This window comes from Haliotis cracherodii, unplaced genomic scaffold (genome assembly GCF_022045235.1).
Source record: "Haliotis cracherodii isolate W230 unplaced genomic scaffold, xgHalCrac1.p SCAF_2, whole genome shotgun sequence".
NCBI classification, from domain to species: domain Eukaryota; kingdom Metazoa; phylum Mollusca; class Gastropoda; order Lepetellida; family Haliotidae; genus Haliotis; species Haliotis cracherodii.
Genome location: NW_027266275.1, coordinates 52,963,452 through 52,990,619, shown reverse-complemented (window position 1 = coordinate 52,990,619; position 27,168 = coordinate 52,963,452). Strand labels below are relative to the sequence as shown.

The following is a 27,168-nucleotide window of genomic DNA, read 5'->3' as shown; positions in this document are numbered from 1 at the left end:
ACTATTTTAAAAAGTTGATATTTAAGTGGAAATATGTAGTTAGCGGTGTTTAGCTTTTTCCAGATGTATATATTATTATGTTCTTTCCTTGACATGTAACAAGATATGTTACAGTAAGTTAAAGCAACGGTCTGGTGAAGGTCGTGGTGAAACGAAAACTGTTTCAATACAGCCATAAATTTATACTTTATTGTAAACAGAACAACACAATTCTTCAAAGGAGCATTGAACAGAGGCATCGTGCTGAGAAACATGTTCTTGCAAATTACTTAAAACATGCAGATGTGTGATTCCGTGAAACCCGGTTCATTCGGCTAGACTAGCGCTTGTCGAATATGAATCGAATTAGCCGAGTTTCGGGTCAAGAATGGACACTTAATACAGTAGCATTAAGTAAAATTACAAAGTAAAATTACAAATCCGACCGAAGATATTCGAATAATGATCAATAAATTGGCCCTCGGTTCCATTATTTTCAAAGAATATAGAATTACTCGGATATTCCCCTCAACAGAATAAGCATTATACGGGAACCGTGTAGGAACACCAGTATATAAATATGACGTTGTTGCACCTGTCCCGGTGCTATACATATGCCAAGGAACTGTTTTATCTTTGTGTAATTAATGATGTATCTTCTACTGTTGACCAAATGCTGAAAGTACGTATAGTATAATCCTTAAATACCAAGATACCACTTAGTCGTGCTAGGATCCGTTTGCAAAAGATACTGATTCCACTTCGTTTTACAGAGGTTAAACACCTGAATGCCCCATTATGATATAAACATACTCAAAGACTTTGGACGGAAAGAAAATATTAACGTGGTAAGAGACACGAAGTTTTATCTGTAAAACCTGATGAGGCAATTAGTGCACCAGGGCTCTAATATGAATATGGGAACTCTAGTAAGTCTGATTACAAAACATAGGCGCCCCGTGTCCTGATTTGGCCAGAGTCGCTGTGAGTGATACTGTCGGGGATATTGGTATAGATAGTCGTGTTCTGGGGAAGGCGAACCAGCTGGTGTCATTTACATCTTCATAAAGATTGTGTACATTCTTTTCGAGCCGTCCGTATTAGTTTGGACGGGACATAATCTGCTGACAAGTATTGAATGAGGTCATGTGACTTACAAACAGGCTCTCCAGTGACAAAGTGACTATTTTTCGTATTTGACTTTGGAGCAGTTGATTATTTTTTTTCATCAAAGGGTATTGCACTCTTTTTTATTGTCTTCATTGCAAGCCACGCAAGCACGCAAGCACGCACGCACGCACGCACACACACACACGTCGCTATATTAGTGCAGTCATTTTGAACACGGCGTTAAACACCATTTCACCTCACCATTCATTTTGAGTGAATGTTTGGAGAGAGTAATTTGAATATTTTTCGTTGTGACCTATGACCTCTGACCTCCATGTCAGAATGGTGAGATCTGATTGGTCCACGTGATCTTGATAAAATAATGCGTATCCCGCCTGCGAGGGAGAATAAATTCCGTACACCCCGCCACGAAGAAAACAGGCAACACGTGGATTTCTCATATACCTCGCTTCGGAGCAAAAAGCCGTACGCTTTTTCCGGGTCAATGAAAGTCACGTGACGTAGCACAAATTAACCTCAGCTCAGTCGAACAGCTGTTTTCTGTCAAATTTGAATTTGTTTTAATTCTTCGCAATATCAGATTAAAACATGTCTGAAAGATACATTCGTTGTAACAGTGTCACTGCGGCTACATGTTTTTTTTTGCGCCCCTCGTTAAGTTGTATTCCACATTCCTCCGACTCATGGTGTAATACCAAACCCGGGACGCATAAAACCCCACGTACCCCTCGTGATCCTGCTATAACTTATAATGTAAACGTTATTTGTTGCCAAACCTCCCCGTCTAATAATAAAAAAGGACGGTATGATGGCCCAGTGTTTGTTCGATATGGGTAAATACTGAATAACATGATGCCAAGATTTGGTATTACCAGTATGTGAGAGGAATAACACTTGAGGCGGTGTGGAATTTTACCCACACACCCACCGATTATCACTATCTCGATATGTTAACTTGGCACGACGCACACCAGGGCCCACTTGCACAAAGCGATCTTAGCGCTAAGACTATTGTAAGCCTATGTTAAAGTATGGGAGTTACGATCATCTTAGCGCTAAGATCGCTTTGTGCAAGCGGGCCCTGGTCTTGCCACAGGGTATTCCAGTGCAGGGCATCATCCCAGTGCCTCGTGCAGAGAGTCGTCTAAAAGCGTATGACAGAGTACTCATTTTGGACTTAAGGCAACATACAAACTTTTTATGCAATTTGTGTTATCGGTCGGGGCTACCGGTAGAGCAGGACATGCTAACCCTTTTTACGAACACCTGGTGTCATCACTGAATTTACGACAGATCACGACAGATAATTCGAGACTGATTAGTGAGGGTGCCACCCCGAAGCAAAAATACCATCTCATTTGCTCACCCTAGAATCCCAATTACTATTTTAACAATATTTAAAAAGCACATGTCAGACTTTTCTCCACAACGGCACAATGTTGATCACAGACGAATACCTACAGAACACGTCCCTAGGTCCAAGAAGGGTGCGATTGAAATTTAATACTGGACATTAAATATCGAAAAAATATTATTTATAATGAAAATATCTACGCACCACATTAGTTATTGATATTGAATCTGCATACCAAATACGATTGTATTTGCGTCCCGCGAACCACACTGCTGCGTCCCGAATACCAGTTAATGGAGCCGCCGAATCCCGCGTACTGTGACGTTGACGTTATTCAGTTACATTCCCATACAACTCTGGCTAATAATATTCAGGCCGTATCGCAGTGTTATAAATTCAGATTCAGGGTATCGGACTTTTAACTTTGGGGAAATTTTTGTTGTTGCAAAAAAACTATTTGTAAGTAATCGAGTCTGGACCGGACAAACAATGGTTGATGTTACGAGCAGCGACCAACGTGTCGGGGTAAGATGGCACACACTCAACCTGCCTGACCACCCGACCCATTTAGCCGCCTCAAACGACCAGCATAGGTTGCTGGGACCATTCCTTACCTGTAAGACCCCAGAGACTAACATGTAGGATTCTATTTGACTGTCGTTTCCGATGAAGTTGGACATTTTTGACAAAGTGCCATTAGTTATCACACCAACCACATAGGTCACTGGACCCGTGAAGATCCAGGGAAGAATAGATCTTCAGCAACCCATACTTGTCGTAAAAGGCGACAATGCTTGTCGTAAAAGGCGACTAACGGGATCGGGTGGTCAGGCTCTCTGACTAGGTTGATGCATATCATTGATCCCAATTGCTTGGATTGATGCTCATAATGTCACTCACTGGATTGTTTGGTCCATACTCGATTATTGACAGACGGCCGTCACATAGCTGGGGCCCGTTCCACAAAGCGATCTCAGCACTAAAATAATCGCAACGTCCATACTTGAACAAAGACGTACGACAGTCGTAGCGCTAAGATCGCTTTGAGGAACGGGGCCCTGGACTATTTTTGAGGGGACGTTGAACAACAAACCAACCAAACAAAACCATACATGCGCTGTGTGCGTAAGGGCCAAATAGTGATGAAGTTATACAAAGTGGTTGCATACAGAGATGCACGACTTGACCACCTGTATCTGCATCTGTTACAGGTCACTCTCGTCCTTGAGGTAGCATGGCCGGTGTTGATCGTCGCCGTGATCGCCATCATCAGACAAGGGGTGCCACCTCAAGACAGAGATACATGTAAGCATCTCTCAAAGTAGGCTCTTTGTTGTTTTATATCAATTTGTGTAATGCTGATGATATTCTGTTGTTTCACTACAGCAAATCTCTCTCCTCTCCCCAACTCGGAGTGATTGGAGTACAATTTTGTTGGTTAATATATGTTCATATCATAACACCTTCAAATTGCGTCAATAAATGTTCGACCCGTAAGGATACAGGGTAGAATAGGTCTTCAGCAACCCATTCTTGCCGTAAAAGGCGACTGTGCTTGTCGTAAGAGGTGACTAACGGGTTCGGGTGGTCAGGCTCACTGACTAGGTTGATGCATGTCATCGGTCCCAATTGCATGGATTGATGCTCATGATGTCACTCACTGGATTTTTTGGTCCATACTCGATTATTGACAGACTGCCGTCATATAGCTGGAATAGTGCTGAGTGCGTCATTAACAACAAACAAACAAACAACAAATGCTCAAAAGCGGCATTGACTCACTCACTAACTCAATTTGAAATACTGTGTTTCTAAATATTTCAAGGTCACTACCAAAAGCGTGCTATGCCAAGTGCGGGCGTGGTGCCCTTCCTACAGACTTTTGTATGCAACCTGGATAACCAGTGCCACAGCCCCTATACCCTGAATCGGGCCCAGGAGACGACCTACAGGTGAGACAACCACACTCTTTATCAACTGTTAATGATTTAAATATATACGTTGTAGACATTTCTGGTTTCCCAGACGATGGCTGTAATATTGCTAAAAGCGGTGTAAAACCATACTCACTCATTCACTAATTCCTGGGATACACTGCATAGGTAGAGGGAAGGTGGAAACACAGATTGAAATATAAAAACTCCATGACAAACCTGGAAACATAATCAGGGTGGAACCGGAAGTCGAACCCACGATCATAGGTTTCTGGCGTGTCTAAGGGACGCAACTCTGCACATCGAAGGCCATGTAACGCAACATCTGATTCGGTGAACCTTGAAATATATGCTATTTGCTTTAGAGAAGACCCCCTGCCTAATCCGGATTAAGGAAGAAGCCTGATTTCGATTAAAACTCGAACGGCGTTCTAGTTGGGGATTAGTGAAGAATCAGTTTGCCAGTTATGATTCATTGGCAGTCAGCACCTATCCTTGTGTTCCACCGAGGCTACCGTAACTCAATCACCCCTGTAACTTAATCACCCCTGTAACTTATTCACCCCCGGACACTAGCTTGGTGTGTGTGTGGGGTGTGTGGAGCCGGAAGGGGGGGCGGGGGGGGGGAGGGGTTGGGTTGGGAGGGGGGGTGTTCACAGGCGTCAAGTGTCATCCCTCCTTTATACCATCGCCTATAGTCAGCCATTTCGCGCATCGGCTCTCTTCAAGTTCCCACGTGATTCGCCATATCTAATATCCGCATTAACTCAAGTCAGAAATTTCCCAATACCAACTTGCAGTCCTGGTTTAATCTGTTTCTGGAGATAATCGAAACTGATTATTCTCTGGCGTTTAAATGTTTGATATTTACCTTCTGCGAGTGGCAGGTCTAGATATCAGTGTGTCAAACATGTCTGAGTCTAACCTCAACTTGGCTCTTAGAATTAACACCAGTAGATGTTAGTGTCAATAGCTGAGCTTAGACCAAACAAAATATGAGTTGGCTCGGGGTTCAGACTAGTGCCTAAACTCATATCAGAGCATGTTTGGAAACCCACCATGCAGACAGATGTAAAAAGGAAATATCTGATTATCCCCAATGTGTGATTTTCATATTCTTCACTCGTGCTCATTGCCTGAAGATGCGCAGCTGTGCTTCAGACTGACCGCCTTGATTCTTGTATAAACCTTAGTGACAACACCTCCCAGTACTCTCACTGTGTCACTTGAGCATGGGAGACCTAAGTACAAAGCATTGTTTGTGGATATGTTTGCCTAGCTGAAGGCTTTGCTACATAAACATCACTGACCTGATACAGACTAGCGATTGAATTTAATTCTTCTATTTACTGAGTCATCAGATATTTTAAGTATGGTTACTATATACGTTTGCTTTAGTTTAGTTTTGTGGGAGTGGTCGAAATACTAGTATATGTTTACTATGTAATGAAATGAACGTAAGCATGCTGACTAATATTTGACAATGGAGTAATGGCTACAGGGCCACCCCTAGACTGGATATTGCACAACAGTTATTTATGTCAGATGATAAATGATGAAATATGTATGAAGATACATGGATGAGGAATGGGGTCAGATGAAGTAATGTTTACATTTATTGTGTGATCCAGGCATTCCTGACATGTAATATAAATGAATTAAAAGATAGTTGGCAGGAAGTAAATCACATGCAAAATGTTTAAGAAGCAAGTAGTTTTGGATTGAGACATTTATTTTTTTTAAAAAGAAGGAAAAGGTTCCTTGTAGAGAGAAAACTATTTATAGAGTCACACACACTCTGATCTACTGCTATTGAAGACATTACACTTCTAAAGAAGTGACGATGACAGTAATAGTATTACACAACACCTAATTTAGCTCAGCCTCGAAACAGCGGCATATGCCCGGGTACACAATTATAATTGTCATAAAGGTTGACGTTTCCTAAACCAAAGTGGCACAGATTCTCAATTAGGCCAAACTTGTTTTAGTTAACGGTTTGCAGATTAATTACAAATAATAATTTGAAATTTAATATATTGAATTTGTTTGGCCCAAGATGTGTTTAGGTCAGTTACTGTAGTGACTCATAAGACATGAAAACGGAAAAATCTAAAACATGTTTTCAAATAGCATCGCTGCCTGTATAATGAGCCCGATGTTTTAGTCAAATATTTTACATAAAGAGATTTAAGTGATATGCCCATACAGTGAAGAAGGTTGGATTGATGGGCACTGACATTTTGACGCAATTAGGATTATTGAAACAATTGGTCATTAGATAAGAAAAACAACACATTCGTTACATGCGTTTCAGACGTACTTCTAAATTAACATATCGTTTTTAGTTTCAACAAAATCAGTAAGTGCGCAATCGTGTCTCTGGATTTTCTGGTCCGTCAATTTAGTTTATTTACAGGTCGACGTCGAATGCCAGGAGTACTACTGTGCGACGTCAGGCAACAAACAAACACTTATATTTTATGGTGCTACCGGTAGGGGAGGACATGCTTACCATTTTCGGGAACACATGGTGTCATCACTGATTTTCAGTGATTCATTCATATAATTTTCGCAGCTATTTTGTCTCTTATGCCCAATGGGATCTGTTTCGTCGGATAATCGAGAATGGCTATATATTTTTTGGCGTTGACGTTTTATATATTTGTTATGTTTCTCTTAAAGTGTGTATCATGCTTTAATACGACATTATATTTTACAGTGTGTCCAAGTTAGTGCAACAACTAGCTCCGAGTCTGGCTTCCGATGATGTTATCCAGGGTCTGTTAGCTATGGATCAAGGCGTCTCCGTGATGGATGCACTTGTTAACATTGCCAATGATTCCGACATGCTGGCAGGCTTGGGTGAGTATTCATTACTGGAATCACCAAGGGTTCCATGAAGTGCATATAGAGTATTAAAAAATGACAAGCTGGATCAAATATTGCACAATCTGATTGTTGCAAGTTATTGCTTGTTTCATACGAATGTAGGTTTATAGTCAATATGCCCCGTATGTGGATTCCTCTATAGAACCGGTCTCCAGCAACCACAGTAACCTGGCTGTGTGACAAGAGTCTTTATACTGTGGATTGAAAGTTCAGTGCAAGATTTATGCAAATATGGTCCGTTGTGGTTGAATTTTAGTAATGTTTCTGTGATTTCAAAACATACCACGTTGACAAATTTGGATTCTTTGGGGAGGGTAATGAAAAACATAGTCTGTCATGTGTACAGCCATGGATGACACATTTATGTGGGTAAATCTGGCCCAACTAAAAGTATAGCTGACGAATTTACCCTTCCAGATTCTATGCTAACAGTCCGGAGTTTCTTCCAAGATCCAAATTACGTGAAACAGGTCCTAGTGGCAAACTATAAAGTGATGAACGAGGAACAGGCGGATGCCTTGTTGGATTCTACTGTCAACATCACTATGGTAGGTGTCTGGTATCCAGTTTGCACTCACACTCACCCGACAAGGATGTTTCCAACTTTTTTATCACTTATGCTTCATGAAGTGACATTACAACACCCAGAATACATCCATACTAATTGTACATGTTCTTAAACCGTTCGGACCGCCTCTATGGTCTAAAGGTTGAGCGTCCGCCCGGAGAGCGGAAGGTCCGGGGTTCGATCCCGGACCGCGTCATACCAAAAGACGTTAAAAGATGGTACTTGTTGTTACCCTGTCTGGCGCTTGGCATTAAGGGGCTAAAACAAGGACTGGTCGGCTCGGAGTCAGTATACTGTGTCTGATGGGGCTCGGAGTCAGTATACTGTGTCTGAGTGGGGTATTCATGTTAAACTGCGGCATGGTATCTCAGTTAGCTATCACTATAAATCGGCATCAGTCCGGACTAGTACAAGCAGCCACACACATACATACACGTGCATGCACGTCGCTTTATAAGTGCAATAATCTTGGACGCGACGTTAAACCCCATTTCACCTCACCTTAAACCGTTCAATAACTTATTGAATCAGTTGCAGTGGTCTGACATGCCCCATCAGAACATTTGCCCTACCAGTTCCTTCCTAGTTCAAGGATCAGTTTACCTGTGAACCCAGGGAACCGTCATTCAAGGTTTCCTAATTACACGATTCTAGGTATCCAGTTACGGATGGGGATAGATGAAGAAGGATGTAGTTTGGATCCAACACAAGTATCTACTCATTTGTATATTCTAGTTATCCGGTTTCTATGTACCTAGAGTCGACTGCACTTGGTTCACAGACCCATTAATACGTGCAGTGAGTTAGAAATACGATATTGTCTCTTTTTCTTCTCGCCAAGGCTGTTAACGTATTCAGTAATTTAAAAAAACCACACTTCACAGTTGATCCAAATGGTCAGGAAATTATGGTAATTATGGTAACACACACACACACACACACACACACACACACACACACACACACACACACACACACACACACAGACACAGACACACAGACATACACAGAATTGTGTTTGTTAATCATGATCAACAAGGTACAAATCATGAATAAATGAACTTAACAACAAACATGGCATGGAGGTATAGTTTTTGTGCCTAAGCTTTGCATTATTTGTCGATATATATATATATATATATATCTATATATATATATCTTGTAACTGACATTGTTTCCATCTGAAGTTGATTAAAACCCTGATTCTTGTGCAGATATTCGACATCATTGGTTATCCTGACTTCCGCGGTGTTGCTTGTAATCCTGCCCGACTGAGCCAGTTCCTATTGTTCAAACCCGATGTCGATGTCCGCAACATCTCCGCCAGCCTCTGCAGCATCAGCGCCGACAGGATCTCCGAGATCAGCAGGTTCCTCCAGTCCCAGTTTGACATAGCAGAGCTTGTCAGGGTTGTAAGTGTCATTGTTTTCAGGTTAATGAATGGTTGATGTATGGGTATTAGGATTGACATTTGGTTGACAAGCGATGAAATGGTTGATGTAAGGACGTGTACGTTGATCTCAGTAAGTGTTCTGCCTGCTCGAAACCCATGAGTGCGAGTATAAGCAAAGATCATTAATGGGACTAAGTTTTGATTGGAACCAAAAACCAGTGGATCCTGGCATGGTTAAGGGAAACAACTCTGTAGTGTGATGTATGACACCTTTCACACTTTCACAGCTTGAAGGTGATACATGGTATGGTATGTCGCTGATTTGTATGAGGTAGATGATAAAATTGAATGAGTGAGTGACTTGGGTTTAATGACAGTGTGTCAGCTTACTTTGGTGAGTAAAGCCCGAAGTGATGCAGCTCCTACTACTTGCACAGGTATGGAACTGACAAACCTGGAATTATAATCAGGTTGAATCTGGGATTCCAACCCATGCACATAGATTTCAGGCACGCCTAAAGGTCCCAACTCCACACAGCTATCTTCAGCACCTTGCATGACTGGTCCACCATGCCACCATTATGGAACAAAGAGGAAGAATGGTTGATGTGACAGTTGTAAAACTTTGGTACTAGAATAAGTGATATAGACTTGAGTACCATTGTGAGAAGTTCTTGACTTTTGTCGCTGTTAATGTGATCCTTGATGGTTACACGGGGGCATGAGTAATAGACGGCTCAATAAATGAGTTGACTGATGGATGTGTAGATGAGTAGGTTGTCAGATGTAAGTATAAGTGATGGGTCGGTTAGTAACTTGGGAGCTAAACATAATGAGTTTTCAGTGTAGAGCTACCCAATGGGAATTCCCAGTTAGAATTGGTCCGCATCAACTTCTGTTGGTCGTATGGGGCGGTGAGTTTGTTGATGGCGTGGAGCGTTGTTCACAATATCAATCACTGGGTCGTCTGGTCCAGGCATCCTTCATATAGTTGGGATATTGTTGAGTGCGTCTTTCAACAACAAACACAACAAACACAACACACTGTGTAGGGCTACATGTATACTGACTGCAGACATCTCGTTGCTAAGTTTGAAGCGCCCACTAAAGCGCAGCCTGGGGCTTGAAATGATCAACCCAGCATACATATCATTGTACATATCCTTATTTCACAATACCTACTGATATTGATTGAGAGAGAAGTTCTTTTCAATAAAATGACAGCTTCCGTGGTCATGGAAATGTAAAATAACCTGTTTTACTCATGTGGTTATTGTGGTCTGAAACCTTTGACTGACGAACCAGAAGCTATAAATTTGCTAAGTTTTGGAATGGATGGATCAGTTAGTTGATACGTGAATGATTTGTGCGTGATTTGGATGAATTAGTTGATAGATAAGTGATAGATAGCTGGATATGTACATCGATTGTGGGATATTTGAGTGTATTGGTTTGTGTGATGTTTGTTGCTTTAAATGATGAATGAGTAGATTCCCCTCATGAATGTTTAAAATTCTTTTGCTTTTTCCTGGTGAATACAAGTAATACGTTATTACGGATAAAACAAATGACAAATTGTCCTTTCTCCTTTAGATGGGGAAGTTCGAAAAGCTTAAGAAGCGTCTTGGAATGCCCTACACATCTGCTCAAGCCTTCGGGGACATTGCAGACATGGTTGACCTGGCGATGAAGTCTCCTTCTCTTCAGGCAGCTCTCGCATCCATGTCCAGTCTCAGACAGCTGCCAGACCTTATCCGTAAACTGCCGGAGATGATAGATAAAATAAAACAGATGGGATACTTTGACATGACACCGTAAGTATACATGTAGATATTAAACAATGTTATCATTTCTTTCGTCAATATGAAAATAAATTTGAAATTGTAAGGTTTTCATGAAGTATATCTGTTTTCCCTACTTGTTGTGGAAACAAAGTGTGCTCTTGTGTCAGATGATGAAGTCCTTTCCTGATATTATTGCATTTCTTCCAATTTTAGGGTAATAAAGCTCTGCATTGTACGTCTATCTCCTAAATGAACCAACCTAACCAATCCTTTATGTTGGTGATAATTATAGACACCAAGACTTCAATAGTATCGTCCTCCGACTGTGAAGGAGTTCTGGGGAGGTGGGAAGATAGGGGAGCGGTAAGCGGTCACAAATTTTGTAATTCATCCGTTTACACATACTGGATCTTCCATAGACATGTGGGGCCTTCTATAGAAAGGGGATCACAGCGCCTGGACACCGCTCCCCTGAATCTGTTAGAAGACAGTATGTTGTATCTTGTTGTTTCTTGTAGGTTTGTAAGACTGGTGGGTATTCTGGACCCTGTGGTGGAGACCTTGAAACCTAACGACACCATCTGGTACGCTGTGAAGTATACAGTGCTGGTGGCGGCAGACTTGTCTGACCTCGTACAGCAGAAAACCAATGGTTCCGCCGCTGACACAATGAATCGACTCTTTGGCTCCGCACAGAAGATGCTAGAGTATGTGCAGCAGTTGGCTGGAGCTATGCAACTAGATTTGAAGCTGCTCCTTGGGGCAGTGGCGCAGGTGGATTGGTTAAATATCTACGACCAGATAGTCAATGGTGCTATCAATACCAAGTGAGTAGTGTTGATTTTTTTGTGATTTGATCCTTTTCACCCTGACAAAAAATAATTAATGATCTTATTCTCAGATATGTATTTTTTTATGATGAAAGACCAGTGGAGAGATTGACTCAGCTACAAAATTGTATTCAGTGTTTTAGTATTGAATTCCCAGTTTAAAAGATTAGGCGTGTGTCTTTAATTGAACTGTGTGGCCAGTCTGTATCTTATGGCACAACAGGGGAGTCTAATGATAAAGCAGCGACTCCTAACGTCATGTTTGGAAGTATTATTCCAAAGCCTTGCTTAAATATGGGATCAAAAATTTAGAGACATCAGTTTCTTAATCATTTTGGTCAATTGAACTGGTTTAAAAATGCTTCGTTTTTCTCGTATATGCAGTTCACAAGGTCATGGTTTGATTGTTTGGCAAAAAAGTAATTGTAAGTTGTCTTTGAAACATCATTGTCAAAACAATTATTATTATTATCATTATTATTATTATTTTTATTATTATTATTATAACAGAGCAACTGAACAAAACCTCCAGCAACTGCAGACCACACTTCAAAGTCAACCATTTATTTGGAATGTAACAGCTCCTGTTGTCATGGTGATTAACCGGATGCTAGACATTAGTACCATCATGATTCAGGAGACAAAGGGTAGGTTTGATGTGTATGCATTTAACAATAATATGTTCTACTGTCATGAAATGAAAAGGGCCCTTAAGATCTGCTCAGAGTTGAAGCATATTTAATCAAATCGTAACTCAATTTCAGCCTATCCCAGTTGGATTCAAGTGCAGAATAGGTGCTCATACTTCTTGTAAGGTGCGACTCAAAAGTGTATTGGGTGGTCACAATATGGACCTGGCTGATTGTGTGTCATCGTATTGTAGCCCATATAAAAGTTATTGAAACGAAATCCAAGTGTTTACAAAATGAGTGAAGACCGGTCTCCATGTATATTCTTATCGGTACTATAACAGTTTACTTTATCATTATTTGATCATCTTTTTCACAGATTTGGAGACAGTTGTGTCTGACATGGTAAACAAGATTGGCCCAGCACAATCAGCACTGACCACACTCTTCAACAAAGGGCCCAACATCACTATGGCTGTTTTGTCAGCATTCACTGACTCTAAGGCATTGGCGGTACGTGTAGACACATAGACGCGTGATGCTATCTATCAGGCAATAATCCTGGTCAAAATGTGTGCCAAAAATACCGCTATTCAGGTTGAGCTTGGATTTGCCTTGACTTTCAATCAGTCAATGAACACTGTACGCTGATACCATAGAGAGATATCATATCAAAGTAAAAGATCCGACTTGAATTAGATTGAATGATTTGAATGAGATACATGATATGGAAATTTATATATTTAACATGATTTGACATAGATTTTGTTCTCCTAGGTTAAGTGCAAGTAACATATGTCATTGGTTAACAAACTAAGAGTTCAAGGATCTCAAAGTGATAGTAAAAATTGTTCTTGAATAAAGAAAGACCCTATTGTATCATCATGAAGTTGGCCTTTGAAAAACACATCTATAGTCGTAGTTCAAAGATAACTAACCAAACAAGAAAAATAGTAACTAAAGCTTTCAGTGGATGTGATTTCTTTGTGAAGTGCTCCAATTTGACCCCCTTCGATTAAATGCTTGTTGCAGCAATTACATTGATTACTGTTTATGAATTGGTGATGTTCCATTTTATGAACAGCGACTGTTTGAGTACCCCTTCTCCTACCAAGCCTTCTGCAACGGCATCATGGATGATGTGGCCCAAACCACTGATGTTACTGTAGTGGCAGACTTGAGAGCAGTTATGTGCACCGCCAACATCTCAGCGTCTGTCAACAACCTGTTTGTGTCACTAAGAGCACAAGACATTGAGAGAATTGTAAGTCTAGTGCATGGTTCTATTCTGCACGATTAAAACCCGAAAAGAAATGATGACAGACATGTATTCAAGGATTACATATTGTCTTGATTTATTGAAAATTGTTAACAGGTAACAAAAAGATTAAACAATGTACTTTTTACAATACTCTTTTTAGGTTGTAGTTTTACGGACCTTAACCTCAAATTAACCCCGAAACATTTAATTTTATATGTCAATTTTATCTTTTAGATTTTTATCTTTTATCCTTTCACATACGGTAGAGGAAATCTATAAAATGAGAAATCAAACAGGTTAAGCAAATTTTTTGAAATTCTACTTCTCTTTTGTGTGCTCATATTTACCAGGTGTGTATATTGTATTGCTTGTAGTCATTGGAGTCTGATTCTGGTGTTTTGCTCATGCTGTGAGTTGAAGCTGACTGTTCCTTCTCCTAAATTGCAGATGGATGATACAGTGATGAAGATCAGGAACTTGATGAATGGCGAGATCCCCCCAGCAAACCTGACCATGGTGTTCCTGAGAGCCCAGGATATGGCAACAGCTGTCATGAACTTTGTTGACATAACTAATGCCACCTGGCGGAACGTTTTCACAACAATCCGTCTACCAAACATTGATCTTTCCGAAAGACAATGGGAACCGGTTCTAGATCAGATGAACCAGAATTATGTAGCATCAGCGTAAGTCCTACGTCTCAGTATACAGTCAATTCAGGATATAATAGACTCTTGAGGGCATGGTGACCCAGTGGTCTAACGTGGCATAATTACAATGCATAGTTGCTTCCCTTTGTCATACCAGGACCTGCTGATACATTCACTAAAAATTTCGTCCCTTTACAATCTTTGCCCTGTAAGGACCATATCCGTGGTCATGGGTTTAACCAAAGTAGTAAATGTCCAATACCTGTGTCACATGTGGCGGACATATAATCATGCCTCTGCTCGATGCCTTTTTCATTTGTACCTTATTGAAATAGGGGTCAAGAAAGTCTTAGTTGTCTAAAGGTGTAATAGACAGCTTCATGATATCAGGGGTTGATAGTACTGACCATGGGTAGACATCTATCTCCCTTATAACTCACTCACAATGTTGATTCCAATGAAAGTAGAGTCTTAAATAAGTCATTGACTTTTCATAACTATTTAAACACAGAATTTGAGGCCTTACTTATTAAGCTTTTTTTCTCATGGTCATTAATATTTTGAGATGACTTTGTTGAGGGTTAATTGTCATTGTATGAATTCTTATTAACATCTAGTTGCTTCATTAACATCGGATATTCCTATCCAAGATTCAGATATATTGTTACAGAAAGGATGATTATGCCTTGTAGTGTATGGTACTTATTAAGGATACGAGTGATGGGGTAGTTTATTGGTTGAAACCTTTGCTGCTTATCATGCCAAAGACCAGTGTTCTATTCTCAGATAGGTTTAATGTGAGTCTGTTGGTCGTCCCTATCATGATAATACTGTGATATTGCTAAATGTGACTAAAAGAACAACTACCTTACTCACCTATTAAGTATTTGTTACAAATCTAATAGTATGTAACTACTCTAGGTTTCTGGCGATGTTCCGAGGTTTTGGTACTGCCATGGATAATGGAAACGTTGGTCCTATGATCGGCCAGTATGTACACATGGCAGATTCTGTCATCAAGAATTTTTACAAGTACATGCAGATGCTATTGGGTAAGAATTTTAATTCTGTTTCAAAGATTTCCTGATAATTTTATATTTGGATGCAATTGTAAATGTAATATTATTTGGTCATGAATCGATTATTTACAGGCCTCTGAAATATTCAGAAATGTGGCATTAAACAACTTACTATGTATATGTAAATACAACGAAAAGTTGCAATGTATATACCTGATTTCATCATTTGCATAGAGGTTGGATAATGATTAAATTGTCCATGAATATTTCAAGTTATTCTAAGCATAAAATGTATTTTTCTACTTTCTTCACTTATTCCTATATGGTTCCTTCACTTATTCCTATATGGTTCCTTCACTTATTCCTTTGTGGTTCCTTCACTTATTCCTATATGGTTCCTTCACTTATTCCTATATGGTTCCTTCACTTATTCCTTTGTGGTTCCTTCACTTATTCCTTTGTGGTTCCTTCACTTATTCCTATATGGTTCCTTCACTTATTCCTTTGTGGTTCCTTCACTTATTCCTTTGTGGTTCCTTCACTTATTCCTATATGGTTCCTTCACTTATTCCTTTGTGGTTCCTTCACTTATTCCTATGTGGTTCCTTCACTTATTCCTATATGGTTCCTTCACTTATTCCTTTGTGGTTCCTTCACTTATTCCTTTGTGGTTCCTTCACTTATTCCTATATGGTTCCTTCACTTATTCCTATATGGTTCCTTCACTTATTCCTATGTGGTTCCTTCACTTATTCCTTTGTGGTTCCTTCACTTATTCCTTTGTGGTTCCTTCACTTATTCCTATATGGTTCCTTCACTTATTCCTTTGTGGTTCCTTCACTTATTCCTTTGTGGTTCCTTCACTTATTCCTATATGGTTCCTTCACTTATTCCTTTGTGGTTCCTTCACTTATTCCTTTGTGGTTCCTTCACTTATTCCTTTGTGGTTCCTTCACTTATTCCTTTGTGGTTCCTTCACTTATTCCTATATGGTTCCTTCACTTATTCCTATATGGTTCCTTCACTTATTCCTTTGTGGTTCCTTCACTTATTCCTTTGTGGTTCCTTCACTTATTCCTTTGTGGTTCCTTCACTTATTCCTTTGTGGTTCCTTCACTTATTCCTATATGGTTCCTTCACTTATTCCTATATGGTTCCTTCACTTATTCCTATATGGTTCCTTCACTTATTCCTATATGGTTCCTTCACTTATTCCTATATGGTTCCTTCACTTATTCCTTTGTGGTTCCTTCACTTATTCCTATATGGTTCCTTCACTTATTCCTTTGTGGTTCCTTCACTTATTCCTTTGTGGTTCCTTCACTTATTCCTTTGTGGTTCCTTCACTTATTCCTATATGGTTCCTTCACTTATTCCTATATGGTTCCTTCACTTATTCCTTTGTGGTTCCTTCACTTATTCCTATATGGTTCCAAGTGGATTAATGTAAATATATGAGACAGTTATTTTGTGTAACATACACTTTACTCTTCTTGAAAAGAAGAAAGAACTTCTTTCTTCAATATTTTATTTCTATGTTATTTGTTCCAAGACATCTACTCGCCCACCTCCACGTTAGGTCGTATGGTGCAGATGGTGACCACGTATGCACCAGAACTTCTACAGGCGATGTCCACCATGGCCAAGAACCCTTCACAGGTCAGTCCTTGGTCAAGCTGTTTGTATTCACATTCCACCTTGTATCGTTCATTCTGATTATGAAGGCTAAAACTTCATTCACCATTGCTTTCTTCCTGTAAGCTCGACCCCTGAAAATTTGGGGAACAATAGGTCTTCAGCGACCCATGCATGCCGTAAAAAGCGACTATGCTTGTCGTAAGAGGCGTCTAACAGGATTGGATGGTCAGTCACGCTGACTTGGTGGATGCCATCGTATCCCAGTTGCGTGGATCGATGCTCATGATGTCAATCACTAGATTGTCTGGTCCCGACTGGATCATTTACAGACCGCCGTCATATAGCTAGAATATTGCTGAGTGCGGCGTTAAACAACAAACAAAACAAAAAGATTCCTGTCAGAGACAGGATTAGATTTGGTCACAGCTTCAAATGTTTGAAAGAAGCGGCCCAATAATTATATGTTTTTAAAGGAAACATTTTGTGTCTGTATAGTGAACAGTGTTATTTTGATTAAACCTTAGGCAAAAGTATTTTTTGCTTACAACATTTGAAAGTTGAAGTCTTGTGTGTTATGACTTCACTGTATGTCATAAGCATGTGTAAGGCTTTGTCCTGTTTGAGAACTGCATCCTATATTAATAAGTAAATTATAGAGCAAACATTCAGCAAACATTGTATCAGGTTGGACATCTCTTCATGTGATCACATGTTATTTGATATTGATTTCAGATTGTTCAAATCGTGTCTATTACGGATCCAATGGCAGCAATGTGTTCCTGGGTTCAGCAGATGCCACTACCGGCATACGTCCCCCACACCGACATGTCCAACGCCGTCTGTTATGGACTCCCAGAGATGTACAACCAAGCCATGAACATGACATCTACTATGAACACTCTGGTCGAGCAGGTACATAAGAATATATCGTTTCTTGCACGTTCTTCCTGGGAATTCTGGTACAAAGCAGGGCCCAGTACCCTATGCTTGGTACACAGTAGGTTCCCTGTATCCCATGCTTGGTTTGTTGTGGGGATTCTGGTACACAGTAGGTTCCCTGTATCCCATGCTTGGTTTGTTGTGGGGATTCTGGTACACAGTAGGCTCCCTGTATCCCATGCTTGGTTTGTTGTGGGGATTCTGGTACACAGTAGGTTCCCTGTATCCCATTCTTGGTTTGTTGTGGGGATTCTGGTACACAGTAGGTTCCCTGTATCCCATGCTTGGTTTGTTGTGGGCATTCTGGTAAACAATAGGTTCCCTGTATCCCATGCTTGGTTTGTTGTGGGGATTCTGGTACACAGTAGTTCCCTGTATCCCATGCTTGGTTTGTTGTGGGCATTCTGGTAAACAATAGGTTCCCTGTATCCCATGCTTGGTTTGTTGTGGGGATTCTGGTACACAGTAGTTCCCTGTATCCCATGCTTGGTTTGTTGTGGGGATTCTGGTACACAGTAGGTTCCCTGTATCCCATGCTTGGTTTGTTGTGGGCATTCTGGTAAACAATAGGTTCCCTGTATCCCATGCTTGGTTTGTTGTGGGGATTCTGGTACACAGTAGTTCCCTGTATCCCATGCTTGGTTTGTTGTGGGCATTCTGGTAAACAATAGGTTCCCTGTATCCCATGCTTGGTTTGTTGTGGGGATTCTGGTACACAGTAGTTCCCTGTATCCCATGCTTGGTTTGTTGTGGGGATTCTGGTACACAGTAGGTTCCCTGTATCCCATGCTTGGTTTGTTGTGGGCATTCTGGTAAACAATAGGTTCCCTGTATCCCATGCTTGGTTTGTTGTGGGGATTCTGGTACACAGTAGTTCCCTGTATCCCATGCTTGGTTTGTTGTGGGGATTCTGGTACACAGTAGGTTCCCTGTATCCCATGCTTGGTTTGTTGTGGGGATTCTGGTACACAGTAGGTTCCCTGTATCCCATTCTTGGTTTGTTGTGGGGATTCTGGTACACAGTAGGTTCCCTGTATCCCATGCTTGGTTTGTTGTGGGGATTCTGGTACACAGTAGGTTCCCTGTATCCCATTCTTGGTTTGTTGTGGGGATTCTGGTACACAGTAGGTTCCCTGTATCCCATGCTTGGTTTGTTGTGGGGATTCTGGTACACAGTAGGTTCCCTGTATCCCATGCTTGGTTTGTTGTGGGCATTCTGGTAAACAATAGGTTCCCTGTATCCCATGCTTGGTTTGTTGTGGGGATTCTGGTACACAGTAGTTCCCTGTATCCCATGCTTGGTTTGTTGTGGGGATTCTGGTACACAGTAGGTTCCCTGTATCCCATGCTTGGTTTGTTGTGGGGATTCTGGTACACAGTAGGTTCCCTGTATCCCATGCTTGGTTTGTTGTGGGGATTCTGGCACACACTAAGTTCACTGTATCCCATGCTTGGTTTGTTGTGGGGATTCTGGCACACAGTAGGTTCCCTGTATCTCATTCTTGGTTTGTTGTGGGGATTCTGGCACACACTAAGTTCACTGTATCCCATGCTTGGTTTGTTGTGGGGATTCTGGTACACAGTAGGTTCCCTGTATCCCATGCTTGGTTTGTTGTGGGGATTCTGGCACACAGTAGGTTCCCTGTATCCCATTCTTGGTTTGTTGTGGGGATTCTGGTACCAGTACTCGCCCCCAAAAAATGTTACATCAACTCCCTCATTCACTAACTATGTACTAAATGCATGAGGATGAGAAACAACCGTACACTGTTTATGATGATGTACACTTTGTAATTCGTCACAGATAATCGATGCAACTCAACCACAGCCTGGCCGCAGCTATGACCTACAGAAGGACTGGTCAGAGATCATGGACTACACAGAAAGAACTGTGACCATGCTGAGTCAGCAAGGGAATCTGCTTGCGCTTGTGGAGGGTCCAGTGAGCCTAATGACAGTTGCTAACTTCACACGGATGGACAAAACCTTTGCAGTGATGGGTGACATCATGGAGGGATTTACATATAAGGATATGGCAAGGTAAAGCTTCTGTACTCGATGTTGTTGGCATGATGTTGTTGGTGAGGTGTTACTGGTGTAATGCTGTTGGCAAGATGTTGTTGGTGAGGTGTTATTGGTGTAATACTGTTGGCAAGATGTTGTTGGTGAGGTGTTATTGGTGTAATGCTGTTGGCATGATGTTGATGGTGAGGTGTTATTGTTGTAATGCTGTTGGCATGATGTTGTTGGTATGTTGGTATGTTGGTATGATGCTCTTGCATATTTTGGTGTGATGTTCCTGGCTTGTTGTTGATGTGGTGTTACGGGTGCAATGTTGTTGGTATCATTGTTGTTGGTATGTTGGTGTGATGTTCTTGGCATGTTGTTGTTAGTATTATGTTTGAATTATAACACCTAAAGATCCATGGGGACCTACATCAAGGCCGATATGAGAACACCCATTACCAGAGTCTACTGCAGACTGTATGGTGTCTGTATACCTGTATATTGAAGTCTACCCAAGTCTACTGTCGACTCTATGGTGTGTGTATACCTGTATATTGAAGTCTACCCAAGTCTACTGAAGACTCTATGGTGTGTGTACACCTGTATATTGAAGTCTACCCAAGTCTTCTGTGGACTCTATGGTGTGTGTTGTGTTTCAGCCTTATGGACATTTCCCTGGCTGTGATACACCAACTTGAATCCTCCATGCAGAACAGCAATGACTGGAAGATTATGGAGCACAGCGTCCTGGCATACAACGCGTTCCTTAAACTCGTAAATCACTACTACACAAATATTACTGGTGAGTAACTAGCAGATCAAATCGTATTTTGTTTGGTCTCAAGATCTTGCTTTTGTTAACATATACGGGACAGTAAAAGAATCCTTTGCCTGGGAACTGAGAAATAAATTATCCTCGAGAGGGCAGATACTACCTCTAAACCATAGTGTTGATCTTGGGTATGAACCCCAGAATCCACCTGATCTTGTCTGTCATCACTGTACTAATGTTCACTGGTTGATGTCCCCAAATAGTTTCTGATGACAAAACTGACAAATTAAGAATCCCAAGCCATTCAGTATAGTCTGTTTACAGTCCCATGTCTGTAAATGTGTCTGTCTGTTTTTCGATTACTCTGGGTAATGGGAAGAGTGGATCTATGGCTTCTATTCCCTGCTGAGTCTTGTCCCTGTAACATGTCAGGATCCGCTGATCATGGCTTCATATCAAAGATTATCCCAATTATTATCCTTATTATGTTTGCACCACACAATTCACATCTGCAACCTGCATTCCTTTGGGCATTCTTTCTGCATTAAGCTGACACACTGAATTTTCAACTGAAAACCTCCTGAACGCAGTGTTAAACCAGCCGACTAAATAGGATACATATATGATATTAATCACTTTTGACCTTTCCCTGTGGTGAATCCAGGGTTAGAACAAGTTCCAGTAACACCTATGCCTGTTGTAAGATTCACTACAGGGATCAGGTGACTTGGTTGATGGTATGATGGCATGGGATGTTGTTGGAAATATCAGTCACTGGTTTGTCATAGTTATGACTACTCGCTGATGATGATTTATGGAGTGACGTCACTGCCGGAATATAGTTGATGTTAATGTAAAACAACAAACAAACAAACGTTTGACTGCCCTCCCACATAAAAATGACATGCTGTGATAAAGCTGAACTCGCGTGTGTCTGTACAGAGGGCAGCAGCTACTCAGACCTGTTGAGGACGTTCCCAGCTGAGTTCCAGGCTTATGCAAGGAAGATGGCATCGGTGACTCCAGACTTCATCGAGGCCCTCAAAAATACAATCCTAAATCCAGAGAAGGTAGGACAGCTTTGTAGTGTATATCAAATATATGTAAAGTTATGAAATATATGTAAAATTATCAATGTAAAGTTATCAAATATATGAAAAGTTATCAAATATATGTGAAGTTATCAATATTTGAAAAGTTATCAAATATATGTAAAGTTATCAAATTGATGTAAAGTTATCAAATATATGTGAAGTTATCAATATTTGAAAAGTTATCAAATATATGTGAAGTTTTCAAATAGTATGTGAAGTTATCAAATATATGTAAAGTTATCAAATATATATGTGAAGTTATCAAATATATGTGAAGTTATCAATATATGTGAAGTTATCAAATGTATGTAAAGTTATTAAACCATAGTGGCAACAGTAGACAATAGAGGCGATGTAAGATCATACAGCCAATATAAGGGCAGGTAGTGCTATAAATTAGATCACAGTGCCAATGTTTGACCAAAGTGGCGATATTGGATCACTGTGCAAATATTAGACCATAGTGCCAGTTTTAGACAATAAAAACGATGTAAGATGCTGCTGCATATATTAGACCAGATAATGTTTAAAAGTAGATCGTACTGAAGATATTGGACCACAATGGCGATATTAGAGCAAAGTGCAAATATTGGACCAGAAAATGCCAAAGTTAGGTCATAGTGCCATAATTAGACTATTGTGCCAAAATAAGATTAATTTTGCCAATATGAATCTTCCTTGACTACAAAGGTACATTATTTAAAATGATACAATAAGACAATGGTGTTAAATGGGTTCTCTGTATTTAAACAATTGCGTAGTGTTTAATTGAATTATCATTACAGTTAGCAATGACATCACAGAATGTTTGCATATCCCATTATATATTATCATATTTATTCATATAAATTATTTCCTGGAATTTGTTTGCAGCTGGTTAAAAAGATCTTTGACCTCCAAGCTGGGTTTGCTGGTCCTGACTGCTCAACATCTTGGCTGACCGATTTCCTGGACATTGACAGCAACAGCTCCCTTATAGAATTTGAACGAGAGACCTGCTCCTTCAACTGGACAGCCTTTGGCATGGATCTTCTACAGCAGGATCCCTACATGCAGGAGTATACGAATCAGGTGAGTTGTTTCCAGAACAAGCAGCCTGTGGAACCTTGATGTATCTCTTGAGTTATGAACCAACATCGGATATAAATATAATTCACTTCAAGGCGCAACACATTTTCTTCAGGAACATCCAGTATCTCCAGAGAACGATTCTCATTATCTTTTTCAGCTCTTTTTTCTCCAAGTTTTCTGTATTTTTCGAATTCCCAATGAACACATTTATCAGAATATATCAGATCATTCCAGTTCGCTTACAAAGTTGCTTTAATCCACCAGGTGGCTATCCTGTCGAACCCAGACCTGTCTAGCCTGCCAGACGTGACGGTCAACTGGACCGAGGTTATGGTCAACACAGAGCGGTATCTACAGTGGATAACTGAAGGACTAGTCATGAACAGCAGCACACAGTTTAACATGGCTCCCTTCAACGTCTCTGCAATCGACATGAAGTGGACCGAGTTTGTTGCTGCCATGAAATCTCTCCAGAATGTTGACATTCAGAGGTCAGTTGAAATAACATTCACTCTATACTAGAATCAGATAGGTTGTTTATCAAGTAATGATAAGATATTATACAATTTTGCTACTGGTTATCAGTTAGATCATATATAGGGGGCACGGGTGGCCTGGTGGTCTAAGGCGCCGCGATTTGCTGTGCGAATCTCGATTCGCCCCGATTATGTTTCTAGGTTTGTCAGCACCATACCCATGCTCGTGGGTTTCACCGAAGTGGTAAACGTCTGAGACCTGCATCACTTCAGGCTTTCCTCCTACACTAAGCTGACACGCCGTGATATAACTGCAATAATGTAGAAAGCAGCTTTAAACACATACTGGTAATACAGTTGGAATCATAAATCGACTTTGTATGAATATGGAAAGGGTTTTGTCACACATATTTAATTTCCCATGTGGTACTTGTAAAGCTTATTCTTGGTGTCCCCTGTATTGACAGCGTTGGAATATTGCTTGAAGTGGCATACAGCTTATGTCACTCACTACTCTTTTGCAGACTGGGAGATCTGGTGACAATGATCCAGATATCTCTGGAGAAGCTGGGCATGACTATGGTGAACTCTACAGATGGCAGCGCCGATGCCTTCATCCTCAACTCCTTGTATGGCCAACTATACATAAATCACCACACCCTAGCCTTCTTAAATAAAATCCTCATGTACTTCTCAAGTAAGTGCTTCTGTTGTCAGTGTCGCTTGATTGTGTTTCTGGGTTTGTCAGCACCATACCCGTACTCGTGGGTTTCGCCAAAGTTGTAAATGTGTCTAAGACCTGCATAACAGTGGAATTTCCTCCCACATCAATCTCACTCACCGTGATGTAACTGATATATTTTTCAAAGCGGTGTTAAATCGAACTCACGCAATCATTTTTCTGATAAAGTTACAAAATACTAATGTTTATACCAAACCAATTTATTTTGTTTTAATGCTGTGTTTGATTGAAATTCGCTTTTTGTACACCATTTTGTTTGCATATATGTACAAAAACATATCTCATGAAGTTTCTTTGTCCAACAAGCAAATAAGTTAAAGCCTGGCCTAGCAAGAAGATATATGAACTTATGTATGTAAGACTCAAGACCTCGGAATATGACTGCTTCATGTTTGAGATGATGGGAAACAAAATTCCATATGAACACCACATTCAATATTTGCAGCACATGGCACAGTGAACGTGTACGACTACCTGGGCTCTGATGAGTTGAAGACATCCTCCAGGCTGACGGAACTGGCACCAGACTTCAGCAAGCTCGTGTTGGACTCACTCGTGTCCTACTTCAACGAACCACAGAAGGTGAAAACTGTTACTGCCTAAACCTAAAATTATTTGAAATTAATATCAGTTACTGCTTTTGTAAGACAGGTGCTTTTTTCTTTGGGCTCGAGATCATTTGTTTATCTCAACATCATTTTAATGTTACAAATTAAACAACAATTCTTTCATGGTGAAAGTCCTGTTCTGTGAAACGTTCGGTTTGTCTGAACCCCTTGCTTCAAGACGATTTATGATAATTTCACTGTGAATGTATCCGCTGTCCAGAAGGAATTGTTACTATTCTGTGAACATCACTGACGTTTCTTGCCTTCTCTTCTCCAGATTAACAAGTTCCTGAACATGCCCGACTTTTTGGGACAGTTGTGTTCGAATATGACTGTGTTTACAACGGTGTTCGACTCGTCAAAGTCCAGTGCTGACCCATCAACTCTGCAGACAGTCCTGTGTTCTATTACGGGCAACCTCAACTACACAGCCATGTATATGGAACTGAGGCAGAACTGGGATGGCTTCGCTCAGTTTGCAGATGCTGTAAGTAGTTTGATTTTACTGGTCCTACATTTAACTTACATTTATACCTATGAGATTACAAATAAGGCTATTTAAAAAATTACATTATGACGATTAAAACTAAAGCATTTCAAGAGCATGCTACGATGATTAGGATAAGGCCAGACAAATTTATTTTCTTGAAGAGTCTGCCTAAATGTTGCAAAAGTACAACAAAACTATTTATAAATGTGTTTGATTGAAAACATATACCTTCACATCTGTTTGTTTATATATTTTTGTCAAAACGTTTCTTTTAAACGTGTTTCGGGGAATCACCTCATGCAATCCTGATAACACGCTGACATGTCTGTGCATGCAATATATATGTAGATGTTCCTGAGGCGGCTTCCATATTACAAGTTAACATTTGGCTATGGGCTTAATGCTTCTAAAAAGAGCCCGCCCTAAACCTTTGTAAAAATAAACACTTCAATGGTATTTATTACGATACAATTTCAAACAATTTGGCATTTTAGTTTTTACTCTTCTCAAGGTTTTTTTTAATAAACAACTAGAAATATATGACATACAGGCATTTAAAAAAAATTAAATTACACTCTGAGATAATATTTTTTGTGGAACCATTAACCCAAAGTCTACAGTATCTTTGCAGATCACTTAAAAAGGAGGAAGTTATCTAATACTGGCACTTGGTAAAATAATAAATAAGTACAACAATGTCTGTATTTGAAGGGGATCACCTCCTCAAGCATAGTCATTCCAGAAAGTAATGATTATTATGCTGCTAACACGGAATTGAAACAAGACAAAAAGATCCCTTATCACTGGCACTACTAGCATAACTTCTAACCCTGTCCACATCATTACTCACAGGGGCGGCGGGTAGCCCATTTCTGCTGTCCCTCGCCGTGATATTACTGCGGCGTAAAACCATACTCTTCCTCTCACTCACTAATTACGCACAATATCAGTCATGATCCGTCTGCTACTAATGGTACTTGTTGTTACCCTGCCTGGCGTTCAACAACAAGGGCATGATACAAGGACTAATTGGTTCGGAGTCAGTATACTGTATCTGAGTGGGGTATCCATATGACACTTTGGCATGGCATCTCAGTAGAATAGGACTATAAAACCAGTATAAGTGCGGACTGATACAAGAAGCCACACATTCACGTCATTTCTGTCCCTTTATTCATCATGAAAAGACTGCTGGTGATTCCTTGGCATTTGATTGGCCAGCCAAGTAAATCGCTCAGCATTTATGTTGTCATAAACGTAAGACAATGGGCCACACCCATTAGCGGACTACTACTTCCTGATTGGCTGATAAAAGAGTGGGCGAGGCTTGCGATGCATTATACCGCATGACCCTCATGTTGTTCCATTTACATTTGTTTCTGTTAATGACGAAGTATGCAGTGTGTGAACTTAGTGCGCAACACCAGCTTTACATTCATACCACCGTAACGGCAAATCGCTACCGAAGTCTTAAAATATCATTTTTTTCAGATAACGGGAATATCACTGAACACAATCCCAGTCGAACAGCTTCGGGTTAACGCCTCCACTCTCATCTCCGACCAACTAACATTCATGGATCTGCTCAACAGAACTATCATGAACCCGCCCAATATTGTATTCTTCACAAACAACAACTGGATGAATGCTACCATCTATACTGAACTTGGGGAGACTTTCCTGCAGGACATGAATGTTATATTCAGCAAGTACCAGAACCCAGGGTTAGTATGCTTCAATGCCCAAATTTCTTCCGGGCGTTTTTATCTCTATGTATAGTACCAGTGCCGTAGCCAGCCTACCGGACAGGGGGGCAGTTGCAGAATACAGTTTTATTTGAATCAAGTTGGGGACAAGTGATACTTGTACACCCACGTGAGAGATATATTATCACTCAAATTCTGGCT

At 40.4% G+C, this 27,168-nt stretch overlaps 1 protein-coding gene across 3 annotated transcripts in view; it reads left to right on the top strand.

The window, feature by feature from the left end:
• Positions 1 to 27,168, top strand: part of LOC139468221 (uncharacterized) — a 134,393-nt gene that overhangs the window by 33,925 nt on the left and 73,300 nt on the right. For all 3 annotated transcript variants that reach the window (XM_071250043.1, XM_071250041.1, XM_071250042.1), the window contains exons 3-25: positions 3,676 to 3,769; positions 4,290 to 4,416; positions 7,121 to 7,263; positions 7,708 to 7,838; positions 9,073 to 9,270; positions 10,845 to 11,065; positions 11,554 to 11,862; positions 12,376 to 12,512; positions 12,874 to 13,007; positions 13,579 to 13,758; positions 14,203 to 14,441; positions 15,327 to 15,457; positions 16,977 to 17,083; positions 17,795 to 17,974; positions 19,806 to 20,041; positions 20,668 to 20,810; positions 21,723 to 21,850; positions 22,748 to 22,945; positions 23,210 to 23,436; positions 23,946 to 24,118; positions 24,609 to 24,745; positions 25,049 to 25,258; positions 26,753 to 26,985. In XM_071250043.1, the coding sequence (XP_071106144.1) occupies positions 3,676 to 3,769; positions 4,290 to 4,416; positions 7,121 to 7,263; positions 7,708 to 7,838; positions 9,073 to 9,270; positions 10,845 to 11,065; positions 11,554 to 11,862; positions 12,376 to 12,512; positions 12,874 to 13,007; positions 13,579 to 13,758; positions 14,203 to 14,441; positions 15,327 to 15,457; positions 16,977 to 17,083; positions 17,795 to 17,974; positions 19,806 to 20,041; positions 20,668 to 20,810; positions 21,723 to 21,850; positions 22,748 to 22,945; positions 23,210 to 23,436; positions 23,946 to 24,118; positions 24,609 to 24,745; positions 25,049 to 25,258; positions 26,753 to 26,985 (4,016 nt within the window). The remainder of the gene's footprint in view (positions 1 to 3,675; positions 3,770 to 4,289; positions 4,417 to 7,120; positions 7,264 to 7,707; positions 7,839 to 9,072; positions 9,271 to 10,844; positions 11,066 to 11,553; positions 11,863 to 12,375; positions 12,513 to 12,873; positions 13,008 to 13,578; positions 13,759 to 14,202; positions 14,442 to 15,326; positions 15,458 to 16,976; positions 17,084 to 17,794; positions 17,975 to 19,805; positions 20,042 to 20,667; positions 20,811 to 21,722; positions 21,851 to 22,747; positions 22,946 to 23,209; positions 23,437 to 23,945; positions 24,119 to 24,608; positions 24,746 to 25,048; positions 25,259 to 26,752; positions 26,986 to 27,168) is intronic.